Source organism: Pieris napi, chromosome 12, assembly GCF_905475465.1.
Source record: "Pieris napi chromosome 12, ilPieNapi1.2, whole genome shotgun sequence".
Taxonomy (NCBI): Eukaryota; Metazoa; Arthropoda; class Insecta; order Lepidoptera; family Pieridae; genus Pieris; species Pieris napi.
Window position 1 is genome coordinate 540,706 of NC_062245.1, and position 14,864 is coordinate 555,569.

At 33.6% G+C, this 14,864-nt stretch overlaps 1 protein-coding gene across 9 annotated transcripts; it reads left to right on the top strand.

Annotated features, from left to right (window-relative positions):
- The first annotated feature begins 525 nt into the window (after positions 1–525).
- Positions 526–14,583, top strand: LOC125054446 (bromodomain adjacent to zinc finger domain protein 1A). 9 transcript variants are annotated; one of them, XM_047656344.1, is made up of 27 exons: positions 526–871; positions 1,074–1,403; positions 1,567–1,759; positions 2,371–2,596; positions 2,805–3,004; positions 3,236–3,391; positions 3,732–3,861; positions 4,002–4,146; positions 4,401–4,570; positions 5,509–5,633; positions 6,041–6,275; positions 6,801–6,989; positions 7,505–7,677; positions 8,035–8,217; positions 8,682–8,846; positions 9,016–9,148; positions 9,617–9,811; positions 10,387–10,661; positions 11,206–11,223; positions 11,508–11,623; positions 11,907–12,079; positions 12,406–12,531; positions 13,074–13,185; positions 13,439–13,506; positions 13,639–13,772; positions 13,937–14,100; positions 14,347–14,583. In XM_047656344.1, the coding sequence occupies exons 1-27, from the start codon at positions 759–761 to the stop codon at positions 14,504–14,506; spliced, it is 4,407 nt and encodes a 1,468-aa protein (XP_047512300.1). In that variant the 5' UTR covers positions 526–758; the 3' UTR covers positions 14,507–14,583. The 9 variants fall into 9 exon arrangements, with proteins under 9 accessions (XP_047512300.1, XP_047512305.1, XP_047512301.1 ...); XM_047656349.1 differs by having other exon boundaries at positions 12,406–12,495; XM_047656345.1 differs by having other exon boundaries at positions 7,508–7,677.
- Positions 14,584–14,864: the final 281 nt, after the last annotated feature.

The window sequence follows — 14,864 nt, forward strand, 5'->3', positions numbered from 1 at the left end:
AAAAAGTTCAAGGGTTGTCATGATTCCAATCTTGGAAATTTAGTATTCCGCTAAATAAGAATTTTTCATTTTAGAATTAAAAGAAATAGTTGTAACCGTTTCAGCATACGTTAATTTTTGTTTATTTAGCTGTTTAAATGTTTTAGTACTGAAACTCGCTTTTACAATGACAAAAATTTCGAAAAACGATTAAAATAAGTGACCTAAATGGGTCAGTAATTTAAATCGCCCATAGGTGATTATAATTAGTAAATTAATTAATTGTTCTTTAAAGGTGATTTTAATGCAAGTTTCCGGAAGACATTTATTGTTCGAAAATAGTGGCATATCAAATTTTTGTTCCGTTAGTTATTTTAAATAAAAAATGGTTTGCATATGTAGTTTAAGATAATTGTTAATATATTAAAAGTAAACAGATTTTCAATATATTACGTAAATTTTTGAATATACAAATAGATACAGAAAATTTTCTACTAAATGCTTCTACTAATTGTATTATTTGCTCACCTGACAACCCAGTTCATATGTTTCTGGCGTAGAAGGAAGCGCTTAGCGCGCCGTTTTTTGGCTTGTCAACTGAAACCACGCAACAATTTTTACATTTCCAGTCTTGATAAATGCTAATAATTTGCTAATGTTAACAAATCGAATTGTGTTTTTCAATGCGCCGTACAAACTTGTGTAAAATAGGAGTGAAGTGTTAAAAGAAATCGAATTGTAACTAGTTTTCCCACCGCTGTGACCCGCGAACTCAAAACATGCCCCTGTTAAAAAGAAAAGCCTTTGAGAAATCATCGGCGTCAGGGTATCTGCGTGACGATGATGAAGTTTTCCACTGTGAGATCACCGATGAGATATTCAAGGATTATGAGTAAGTATTAGTCGGTACATAATTTTCGCGCATTTAATTTTTTTTTCGTTACTCTTTCTAAGATATCACTTGAGCACGCCGTAGACATTGTTTCGTGCGGCTTCTTAGATAGTTACGCGAGCGTGACATGAGGTTTCTCATTTTTATCACGTCGCGTTGTGTTCTACTGCGATTTATCAAACTTTTTTCAATTTGTTTGTAGGGAGTACTGTGAAAGAATCATTCTCGTTAACTCGATGGTATGGTCCTGTGAAATGACGGGAAAGAATAATTTGACGTATGCTGAAGCTCTGGAAACTGAAAAAGCTGCAAGGAAATCTCTAAGAGATTTCCCAATGGAACTAAGAATACCAATACTTTACCTTGCAACCAAAACCAATAGGAGTTCTTTTGCTGAGATGTCTGAAGATGTGTTTAATTATGTGAGAGAGAGATACTTTGTAGGGGAGACTGTGGAAGCTTGCCTTGAGGGTGACAATTGGCGGGAGGCCCATATCTTATCTGTTGACTCTCAAACACAACATCCAGATAAGTAAGTCCAGCTTATAATTTTTTTTAACACCAGCTAAATCCAGTTGCTACATTTCATTGTTTATCTATTAATTTTTCCAAATTAATAGTTTAATACAACCAATTACATAATAATTAGGAGAAAACTGAAAAAGTTTATTTAGAATTGTTCTGTTTTATTCTAGCAAAACAATGTTACCTGCTTCTGCTTATTGTTATGAAGTGGAACAATATGATGAAAGTGACTCATCAGCTACTGGCCAAATTGGAACAGCACCTTATGAACGCATAAGACGACGCAAGGGCATCTATTCACGGGATAAAAACAGGTTGTTTCTTAAACAATTTGTTCAAATGGGACCTGTTATTACCATAAAGGTCTGATTTTTTGCCTTGTTATATTATTCTAGTTAATTTTTTTATCTTATTTCATATATATATATATGTGTGTTTTTTCCATTTGTCGGTTTGGTTGCCTGGAAGATATGTCTTGTTGGTAATAATTCATCTGTAATGACAATTATATAAATTGCCAGATTTTTTTGTAATATTATTGTACCAAATATAAAACAAATTAGTTAATTAATAATAAATTTGTTCTGTTTAATGGTGTAGTAGTTGTAACTGGTTTGTAATCTCAGTTTTTGCTTTGCTAATAAGATAAGTTAAATCTAATAAGATATGTCCCATTCAAAAAATGGTCTCTAATATAAACTATTTCTTACCATAAAATACTGTACCTACCGCTTGAAGCTCTAGTTTCTGCTCTTTTTCCCTTAATGTTTACCCCATTGAGTCAAACAGTAATATAAATAAATTAAATTATATTTATTCACCTGTTCAATATTCAAGTGCTTTGATAACCATACAAATGACAAAAAAATATTGATTTCAAATTTTACAATTTAAAACAAATAACAAAATTTCAAACAAAGCGAACTTGCTATAATTGCATAAATAATACTATAATTTCAATTTCCCTGTTACAGGCATCTGCAATAGAGAAATACAACATCAACAAAGTCCACTTTGACCAAATATTCACAGGAGCACCACCAATTTTCCCTCCATCTAAGAAGTTGTTAATGTCTCCGTCAACATCCAAGGTGCAGGCAAAACCTGGATCCGCTTCCAAGCTTAAGTCCATGAAGAGCCCACAAAAGGGCAGACAGGAATCAATGGATAAATTTGTGAAGAAGGCGGACAAAAGTGATGGTATGTAGAATAAAGTGACTAACATTATAATTTAATATTATCATTAGCCACTGAACCCATTTTAATAAAACCTGAGAGAATTTCAATTACTACTTCCTGTTGTTTATCTTACTATCTTTATCAACTACTATTCAGTCTTAAAATCAATTGGTGGGCACTAATAACTTCATGAATTTTACTGTCATGTTAAACATTCCTTTAACTTTAGTTAGTAAACCAAAAATAGTAAATCCAGAGGCTAGAAAGAATGCACAAGAACTGGCAATGAAGATGCGTCGAGCTGAGGAACAATTAAGGCAGAGAAAGGAAGATGAAAAGGCCAAGAAAAAGGAGAAGACAGCTCGTGTGATGGCGTATATGAAGGAATGGCAGAAGGTCAAGGATGACTTAGAGTTGGAAGACCATAAGGTACTGCTTTATACTTTTCTGCTTTAAAACTTTAATAATGCTTCCAGTAGAGTTAAACTACAGCCCAACATCAATTGGTTATCAAATTAATAATATTGTTTATTTGTATATTCATTATTCATATTGTTTTAAATAGCTATCTACTGGTTGTGTCAAATTTTCTTATTTCATTCTAGTCTACTACTGAAGGTTTTTCATAAACATGAACTATTCAATTTTAAAATTCCTCAGGTATTACCAAAGGGTACGCCAGTAGTTATAGAAGGCATAGAGCCGAAACACATTGGTGATTTCCTGTCTGTGCTAGACTTTGTACATACCTACGCTGAAGTGCTCAAGACCAAAGATGTTTTCCACAATGAATTAGACTGGGATACTTTCCGTAAGGTGAATAAAGTGTTTTAAATTACAATAATTAGATTTTTTTTATTGACATTTTTAATTACATAGAAAATACCTCTAAAGCATGAATATCTCTCTACTTTTAAGGGCATGCAACACACTTGTAATGTTCCCATCGTCGCTATGGTGCTTTAACACTTTAAAAAGTGTCTACTTGTTTGTCTTTTCCCATAAAAAAAACTATTATTTAATATGTCAAATTATATCAGGATTATGCATCCAAATATAACCACAAATTTACACATTCTAATATAATAGAGGATATAAATAATATAGATTTAAAAGTTTAGAATAATTTAATGTCTCTCAACTTTTTCCTTTTCAGGCCCTAACTGTAAAAGATTCAGCGGGATCATTTAGTGACTTAATACAGATGTTTCTGAGTGCTATCTTTTCATTGCAAGAAGATGAAGCAGAAGAATACAATGAGAAAGGAGGCATTCAGGAGTCCACAGGTAACATGATTTGATGAATGTCTTTTGTTATGTGTACATAGCTTATATTTGAATTTGACTTATAAGATTTTATTTTTGTAAAATATAACCTTGTGGCTTTTAATCTCTACATTTAGTAAGGTTTTTTAATTAATTTTTAGTTGAAAAAAATAGTGAAGAAACAGAGATGGGCGTAAACCGGGCAATAGAGCTAGCGACTCGCGCTAGTAAGTGGGCCCAGACTTACCTCGGAACTCCACTTAGCAAGCTTCCATTGGATCCTTCCACTGTTAGCGAGGTTTTGAGGTGATTTCCTTTGTGAGAGTACTATAAAACAGCTATGACATTATGTACTAACTATCAATAATATTTTTGGTTTATTTTTTATAAACATATAATGTAGATAACATTTATATTACTAATCTTCACTTATTTATATATATCGTATACCTCGTGCATTCTGCAAAAAACAATTGGCTTGAGCCATATGGTAATACGTTATATCTTGTATTACTTGATTAATTCCGGCTCGAAGGACCAAAATAAATAATGACTTCCAGGCTTCACCTGCTGTCGTCCGGCAGCGCCGCAGGCAGCCGTTGTGTGGCCTGGCGGTATCACCAGCGCGGTGGGTACAGCTCCAATGACGATCCGGGTCTCCATCTCAGGATACAGAGGCCGGCGCTGCTCAAGCGACTCACGCAGAAACATGTTGCCGATTTGCCGATGGGTAAGTTTTATTGCTTATCACTACATAGTATAAAACAAAGTCGCTTTCTCTGTCCCTATGTCCCTTTGTATGCTTAAATCTTTGAAACTACGCAACGGATTTTGATGCAGTTTTTTTTAATAGATAGAATAATTCAAGAGGAAGGTTTATATGTATACGAACATCCATTAAATAGTGGAGAAGTACTGTTATTTTTGAGGATTCTAATGTGATGTCGTAAATAATTACATTTTTTCCGCTTACATTGCAAACGCAGGCTGAACCCTACGAGTTTTATCAAAATGATGTACTAAGTATTGTAAACATTGAAAAGGTCTACAGAAAAGTCCATGATGGTATATGTCTATCTCTTATGGATAACCCACAATAACTTTTTTTTGTCATTTACTTTTTACGACAAATAATGGCTAATTTTCGAAGCGATTTTAACCAATACAGCATAAATCCTTATCTAATTAAATACCTTAAATAAATTGTTGATTTAATATAGATTTATATGGCCCTTTACAGCATATGATTTAAATGAATATTTTCGATAATATTACAAATTTAATAATTGCGGGACGCAGCGCGTCGGAGGCCGCGGTTCTCCCTATACTCTATAGCACTTTGAATTTAGTATCAGCATTGCATCCGTGCGAAGCCGGGGCGGGTCGCTAGTTACGTATAAGTTAACTTGTGTGTGTGTGTGCTTATTACTTAAAGCCTAGATAGACCAATGAGAATTAGCCTTATACGTTTTGAATTCTATGAAATAGTTACTTGAATCGGTTAAAGTGGTTTAGATCGCTAAAATATTAAAATTTGGACTTAATAATTTAGATTATATATCGATTACCAATTAAATTAAATTCTCAAAAACTACGGAATTCACATATTCAAATTTCAAATCAAAACAGAATTACTTTATCTTTAATTTAACTTTTATTTGATTTCAGATGATAAATTCGCAATTCTGCAATGCCTTATGAACCAAGTGTTAAGTTACGCGACTGTTCGTGACATAGTGGAGGATAAATTTGAAGAATACAAAAATCTTAAGCAGGCTTACAGATTGCTTCAGGTGAGATTATTGTAAATTTCATTTAAATTTGTTACATAAAAAAAAACAAAAAATATAAATTATTTCGAATGCAACGGGCGGCCAAGCAATATTTTCCAGGCAATCCTAGTAAGGAAAAAACAGAAATATTAAGGATAAAGTATGAAAGAAAGTGAAAGAAGTGCCAACAAAAATAAAATTACAAGAATTACTATTAGATAGTATTAATTCTATCTTATCTCATAGTATATCTAAAACATAAAAAAATAATAAAACTATTTTAATTGGATGTGCATATATGACAATAATTAATATCTATAGTTTATACACGGGTGCGTTATGATGTTTTGCTTTGCATTATTTTGCAAGAAATTAAACTAAATAAAATATATAAAAAAAAATATTGATTTTTTTAAATTTTCTTTTAGATAAACGAACGTAAACGTGAGCCACAATTGGCGACCGCTCGAATGGAACTGCGTCGCGAAGCAGCAGCCAAGAAGGAAGAACAGAAACTATCGGGAGATAAGGCGAAACAAGTAGACGAACAAATGAAGAAAGATATTGACAAGATAACTAAAGAGAGCGAACAGAAGAAGATTGAATTTGAGAAGAAGTCGAAAGAGTTGCAGATGCAGCTGTTCGAGTTTACTAACTATCTGGGTAAGATATCTTTGTAAATAAAATCTTGTGAAGGTAAGATATTGTGTTTATTATAAGTAAAAATAATTATTGCAAGGAAGTAAATTTTCAAATGATGTACTTAATTTAGTTTTTTAATTGCAGATAAGATAATTATATATTTTGTTTTCTAAATTGCTAGGTTATTAATAATACTAGACTCTAGACTTTCAAAGTAGGATGGTGACCAGTTAGAAAGATAGGTAAATTAACGTACATGTCGACATGCAACTATACATCAATAATATTAAAAAATAAATGTTTGATTGTAGAAAATAAAACTAAAACGCAAGAGTAATTTAAAACATAAAATAAATTTAAATGAAAGGTTTCATTTGCATGTCTCCCGTAAGTCAAAAACAACTCGCATTAAATTAGTTTCTGAATCTGACCATTCTAAAACCTGTTAAACCGATATTTATAAAAAAAATCGAATTCACTAGCTTTTACTAACTTTATATAAACAAAGACATCTAATACGTATTAATCGTAGAAAAATGTTTGCAGGTATGGACCGAGCATTCCACCGCTACTGGATCTCGCGTCGCGTGGGTGGCCTCTTCGTGGAGGCGGGGAACGAGTACCGCGGCACTTGCAGGCCCAAGCCGGTGCCGTTGCCCGAGCGGACGCCCACCGACTCCGCGGACTTGCTGGCCTACGTCACCGAGTTGTACCACTCGGGGGCTAAGGAGAAAGGTCAGTTTCAATGCCGTCGCTCTCTACAGAAATCTCATTTAATTCTACTAAGTTCGTAAAACTTAGAGCACACCTACTCCTCTATAAAAATTAAATAAATAATTAAACAAAGGAAATTCAAATTAAAGACCGGATAGTTAATTTAATATTCATTCTAATTGTTATAAATAAGAAAAATCAGTGGTACAACCTTTTTAGGTCTGGGCCTCAGATTTCTGAATCTGTTTCATTTGTCAATCTAATAGGCGAGTACAGTACTCCCAAATTAATAATGCGCGTACAGATCTTCGCCAGTGGTCGTATCACCCGAATCATTGAATCTTAAGGGCTCTAAACAATGCACTTGCATTTTGCACCTTGTTCCAAAGTAATAGAAGTCAATATCATATGTACACAATCGACCGGTGTACTCACCGGCGACTGAATTGTTTTCGGATGCTACTACTGCTCTTGCTAATTGTTATTAGTTTTAATTTAGTTAGTATTAATAGCTGTGTAAAATAATTTTCCCTCAGAAGGCAGTGACAAAGAAAACGAGTCTGGTTCAAATTCTCGCGGCAATTCCCCCAAAAAGCCTTTGGCCCACGTCAACGGCGTCAATATTAAAATGTCACCCGACAGCATCGAACAGCTGAGAGACTTGATGGTCTGTACGGCCGACGCTAACACTTGCTATGTGCATGGAAAGGTATGTGATGATTATGTTTTTATATATATATATATATATATTATATGTTTTGTAAAACGATGCGGGGCGGTGATTAAATTACGCGTTATTGTTAATATTTTTTTCGACTTACACCACATAATAGTAACTAAAGAGTCACTAGGTGGTCATGAAACGTTTTACTATACTACTATACAGGTATAGTACTGTACTTGGTTACTGAAAAACGTTACGGCGAGTAACAGGGGGGGGGGGGGGTGATTTACTATACATTTTTAGTCGCTCTGATAAACCAAAGACAAACTATAAAGAAAAGAAACTAAGCTTTAAAGACTTGATGTAAAACTTAATTTTAAAGCGATAAATGATGATTTCCAGAGCGAGCGTCCGCAATGGTGGGTGTACACAAACGAGGCTCAAGTAGACGCCCTCATAGCGGCCCTCAACAAACGCGGAATTCGCGAAGCAGATCTCAAACATGCGCTGGAGATGGAACGGAACTCGCTCATCGAACACTTGGCTAAAAGTCCGTTTGCAGTTAATGGAACGTCTAAAGCACAGGTATTTTTAGTACCCAATACCTAACGACACTTTTACAATGTAAAAAGCATGTATTTATACAGAAAAACATTTCTGGGAAGTATCTTGCCCCCCTATTATATAAAAAAAAAAAAAAATCTTTTAGTAAGTATTAAGTAATGTCCCATATAATATTTATCATTTCAATTTGTTAGGTGTGAATTGCTTAGTAACTATAATAAAAACTTATTAGGCATGTTTTTGATTCGTTGCAATTATACTAAATGTCAATGTCAAAATGCAAAAGTATTTGACTTGACTTTTCTCTTGGGTCTTGAATAAAAATAAGAAACTATTTAAAAAAAAAAAAATTATTTAATATATTACGTATTGGTTAGAATTCCTTTAAAAAACTGAAGAGTATTCAGATTCATACGGATCAGACGGACAGTCTAATTATGATTATTTAAAATTAAATTATTTAATCTATTAATTATAATTAACAGACTCCCTTGCAACCGCCGTCAACTCGTCGTCGAGCCATCAGACCTTCTCTAGTGGTTCCCCCGGAGTGCTCCTTAGAGGAGGCTTTAGAGCTGGCTCTGAGAGACCATATCCTGGAACTGGAGGAGAAGATTCATCACGGATGCTTGGGAGCGCTTAAAGTTAAGGTATGTTATTCAGAACTATGTATGTAATATATATGTATATACTGAACAATGAAGTATTGAGAATTATTAGATATAAATTACGTTAAAATTCAGAAAATCAAAATTACTCAGTGTATTTAGTTATTTGTCGTGTTGATAATGTTTTAAATAAATATTATGTTACTATCAGGACCGTGAAGCTTGGCGTGGCACAATAATGTTACGAAGTTACGACAAGCAAGCCGAGTTCTTGAACTGGGGACCAAACAAAGCCTTTAGAGATGACACGCATCTACCGGACGGAACTTTACGAATACCCAATGGTAAGGAAATTGTAAACAAATCAGATAAACAGGTGCTTTTGTAGCAGTCTTACTCACTAATTTATTCTTACTATAAACCCTGAATTGTTAATTGAAATTAAGAATATAATTTCAAAGATTTTTGACACTTAGTAATAATAATAATTTTATTTATATATAACCTTATTGACACATACATGGTAAAATAATAAATATATATGTACAATTTAATTTCTGTAAGAAGCTCTCCCTGTCCGGGAGATGGCCTCCAACTTTTTTGGCCCTAAAATAGGGAAAAGTTTAATTTAATTTAATGTTTACTGATTCCGAAATCTTATTGCAATAAAGAAAACGCATCTACATTAGTTTCATTCTTAAACCTTAGCTAAAAAGTCGGCCAGTTGTGCCTACTCACCAATTCCTAGACTCTGTGGCCTCAGCGGATCTCCTTTGTTAGGTAATGTAACTAATTGGATACTGTTCTTTCAGGCACAGAGGAAACAGAAATAAAAATACCAAAGAACAAATACAGGGATCCGGTATACTATTTGGAGACACCCAAATCGAATGGAATCAAGGTGGAACCCGTTGAAGATACAAAGTCTGAAGTCATCAGAGGTCTGGCGAGTGCCTTATTGCAAGTCTCTCAGGGAATTCATCACAAATATATTAAAAGGCCACTTGGTGAGTTCAATTTCAATTATTATAATTTTTTTGTTATGTGCCTAAAGTCACTTACTGATAATGAACGTGTCAGTATTTTAAAGTTTATTTAATTTATGAGCACAATTATCACAAACATAAAATCAAATCTTTTATCTATAATAGGTATTATAATATTAAATATTTATAATAAACACAGCCATTAAAAGCCATCCCCTGAAATCCCATGAAGGGCTTTTGTGAATTTGGGGGGGGTCCTTTTGTAAAACGTTACGATTCGGGGCGGGAATTGAATTATGCGTTATTGTTATTATTATTTTCAACTTTACACCACATAATAATTATGTAACTTTACTATACTTGTGTACAAGAAAAACATTACGGTGCGTTATATGGGGGGGGGGGGGTCAATAATCTCCAAAAATTGCGTGACGTAATACTTGAACGCTCCCTAATGTAAATTATAACTGCCTTGTATTCATTTAATAGAGAAACAAAATTTGTTAGGCGCGTAACCTTTTAGTGACACTCTTTAATCTAACAAAAAATCTCTGGCGCATTGTTGGTGGTTTATATATAAACATTATGAATTCCAGGTCTAGACGACAAAGAGCGAAAAGACCGAGAAGCCAGAAACAAACCGTGCGACCTCGATGCCTTAGAAAGGTGGGAAGTCTCTCTCATGGAGTCCCGAAGTATCGCCGCCCTGACCCTCCACCTGTTCGTGATCGATGCGAGCGTCTGCTGGGCGGCGAGCGTGCTTCATGCGAGCTGCAAATTGTGCAGACGACGCACGGATCCCGATAACATGCTGCTGTGTGATGGGTGCAATAAGGGACACCATTTGTATTGTCTGAAACCGCAGTTAACTGTAAGTTTTTTAAAATATTAAAGTATCTGTATTATGGCGATTGATGTACTTATAATAATAATAGCCATTTTAATTCCATCCTATAAAAATTACAAATCAGATGGATGTAAGTTATAGTTAGTTAGTTTGTGTTTTCCAGTCTGGGCCCCTTTTGGGTAAAGGCTTTCTCTAGAACTTTCCATTTGGATCATTGCTTCCTCCATCCATTTCTCCATATATATTATGTACATACAGACAATAAAATAAAATAATTCTGTTACTCTTTTGTACTTGCCTACTACAATCGTTTTTGTTAAATTAAAGTTTAATAGCAGTTTTCTTTTTTCTATCATCTATAAATGTTATAGGTTAATCCTATAACATTTATAGATGATAATTATGAGTGGTTAGATTAATAAAAACGTCCATTTAAAAGACTTCAGTGTCAGCCTATTGAACCTTCTGAAGTTTTTCATGAGAATAGATTGATAACGTTTTGTTACTACTTCACCGTATTTCCTGCTTTGTCATTTTTATTATATTGTAACAATTTTTCATGCTACAGTCTGGGCTTTCATATCAGGTAAATAGTATTGTTCCGTGTAATATTATTCATATCATCATTTTAGATAGACATTTAATTTGCATCAGGGCAGTTTGATTAAAATAAATAAATATGTGTTTATTAATAATTAATCATGCACCTTATAATGCAATAATATAATATGTAAAAAATAACTGTGTCAGGGTTCCCAGCTCTTCCATAACAAACTTAATAGTTAATTCCATAAGTATGAAAACATTTACATAAATTAATGAATGTGTATATATTAATCTTTTTTACTTATATATTTAATTGTTTTACAGAAAGTACCTGATGGCGACTGGTTTTGTGAACAATGTAAGCCGAAAGAAAAAACACCGCGTAAACGCAGGAAACTTTACACGGAAGAGAGTATGGAAGAGCCAGGGGATGAAGATAGGTAAAACAAGAATTTTGATATATTATATTTACTCTTAGACGTCAATTTTAGTAACACAAATGTTTATCTAATTTCGGGTGTGGATTTTAGCATAATAATTATAACGAGTGGAAATGCATTAGAGTATATATACAAATATTACTTAAAGTGGGTTACTAACGAAATACATTTAAAATGGTGTCACAGAACTTATGTCTAAACTAGTATTATTATTTAGTGACCTTTAGATAATTCGTTATAATATATATGTATTATTTTTAATTATTATTAACAAATGTTTCAGCGACGAAGACCTTTCCCTCGGCGTATGCGCCACTTGCGGAAGTGGGGGTGAGTTGGGTGCCACTTGCGTCGCCTGTTCCAACAGGTACCACATGGAGTGCGCTCAGCCGCCCTTAGCCCGAGCTGCCAAGAGATGGACCTGCGCCGAGTGCCTGGCGCCTCCTCAATCACGAGGTAATTTTTATTTATTTCTCTTTTTAGTTGCCCAATTGTGTTAGTAAAGTGGTCTTTCCCTTAGTACGGAACAATTTATATTTCACTTATTTTTGTTCCATATATCGGAGTCCTGGTCTTAAAATTGTTGGAGGTTACAAAAAATCTTGCTCGGACAAATTTAATTCAATGGCATATGTTGCTTATACTATGCTGTATTTTTTGCTTTGTATTTAGTATGAGGCTAAATGTAAACTTAATTAAGTCTCAGCTTCACTAGTGCGATTATTTATAATATTTAATTGCTGTACTTAGTTTTAAAGCTAATAATATAATAATTTGTAAAGCCCCGGCGTTCCGCCGTCGTTGTGCGGCCGCGGCCATGTCTTCGATACAGCAGTACGCGCGCAACTTGCACAAGCGATCCTACTCGACGGGTTTGTTGCCCAGTTCTATCACTCGCTTATCTCCTGGTACTTCATTTGACATTTTCATTGGTTGTATCATCATTCTTCAGCATTCAGCCTAACATCTCTTTTCTTCCTGCTTAACATTGCTAATATCCTGGTATAACAATGTCATTTGCCTACTTTTTCTCGATTTTTTTTGTTAAAACTATTATTTATGTCTTTTATTTCGCTATGGCGTTAGCACATCCATCTAAATTTATTTTCCAATATCCTTTTGCTGTTTTTAGTTTATAATTTGTCGTTTAAAACAGTCATATAAACAGTTTTTGGGGGGCTGTTGTTTATTATGAAAATGTATATTCCTCTATAGTCTGTCCTTACTTTACAGTTGACAATTCGATGGCGTATGCGCATGCTTTCCTTATTACTTTCAGCCATTCTGCTAATTTGAATTAACTCGTAAACGTTATGTTAATATAATTTATTCAATTTCAACTTTTATTAAGTCACTTTTCTATGTACCGCAAACCAGTTGCGTAAAAATTCTTAAAGAAAAAAAAACCAAAGCTGGTATTTGATAAAATAATATTAAATATTGTTTCTAGATTCAGAAGATAGTGAATTCAATACAGCTTTAGTAAGATTAAAGTCAAAGCGATCAAGGGGCAGCAAAGAACCTTCGCCAATGGCTAATGGAAATAATAGACGAAGCAGAAAGTGAGTTTCCCTTCACAAATATTATATAAATCCAATAGGATCTTTCTGTAACATCCTATTACTTTACTGCATTTACATAATTTCCAGCAACATTAAATTGGTATTCAAACATTATATTTTAACTTTATCTATAATTGAAATAACACTGTAATGTAAAGACAGGGTCATTCAAAATAAAACATTATACTGATTTGATTTTATTTTACGGTAAAACAATACTTAAACTACTAACAACATAATACCTTATTTTCAGATCGAAGGAAGATTTCAATGGCAGTTTAACTAAAAGAGGAAAGAATTCACTTACTAATGGTGTACATGGTGAGTTTATAAAGTTTTTAGATCCACAGAACATTCAGTGGTGCACAGCCGGGAATGATAGTCGCACACTCAAGCTTTTTGGCTAGCACGGATCTTGTATTACTTGAATTAATTTTATAATTAAATTTTCAGATGATTCCAGCAATAGAAAGAAAAGAGGGAAACACGATGTGAAACTGCACACTGACGAATTACAACATTTGTTGAGAGATGCATTAAAACACAAGGACAGCTGGCCTTTCTTTGAACCAGTGTCTATAGATGATGTAAGATTTGTATTGAGTTTAATCACATCACCATTTGCACCCTATTTCAACATTTTACCTTTATCCTTTAAAACTCCTCCAGCTTTGATGCATATTAATCCTTAAATTATGAAAATTAGAAGAACCAAAAGAATAAGTAACAATTAAATTGTTTTTAATTGTAGGTCCCTGACTATCTAGATGTCATAACCACTCCAATGGACCTGAACACAGTAAAACAGAAGCTAGAAGATGGACAGTACACAAAAGATGAAGAGTTTCTCTCAGATGTAGCGCTGGTCTTCCATAACTGTTACACATACAATCAGGAAACACATCCAGTGGCTAAGTAGGTGTATTTCTATTATGGGAAGGGAATAACTCATAAAAGTAATGAGATATTTACTAAGTTCATTAACTTTTAATATTGTTTCTATAAAAAAAGTTAAACCACTTTTTGTGGTTTGTGGACGATTTTAAATATTTTAATACTTTTTGAAAGATGAAAATTTTATTTTGTAAATATTTTTTGAAAGGGGCCTAAACTGTACATAAGCATGTAAATATTTATTTATTCATTTACTCAACTCTGCAGGGCTGGATACCGGTTGGAGAAATACATAATCAAACGCTGTCAGGAACTTAATTTACCACCACTACCTGAAAGTAATCCTGATGATGAAGATGACGTACCACTAAAGAGGAGTCTACCAGAGAGCGATGAAACACCTCAAGCAAAGAAAGCAAGGCGATAGTGTGATTTAGTGAACTGAGTATTTAGTGAAATCAATAAAAGTGGAATCTTATTTAAATCCTGAATTTTTAATAAAAATTATTCTGTTGAAGACAGATGACGTAGAGTATCTGTAATTGTGGTTTCTTATAATATCAATGCCTGCAGGAAGAACTTGAATAACTATTTCCATTTATAACACAAGTAATCAAAGTACAATTAGCACACATACTTCTAAAAGCTTGTTATGTTTTTTTTAAATAGATATTACAAGTATACACTTGGGAAAACACTGGTTTGAAAAATTTATAGATTTATTTGCTTTTGCAGGTCAAAAGGTAATAGGCATTTAGGAGTAATAATGCTGTGATAACTCCACA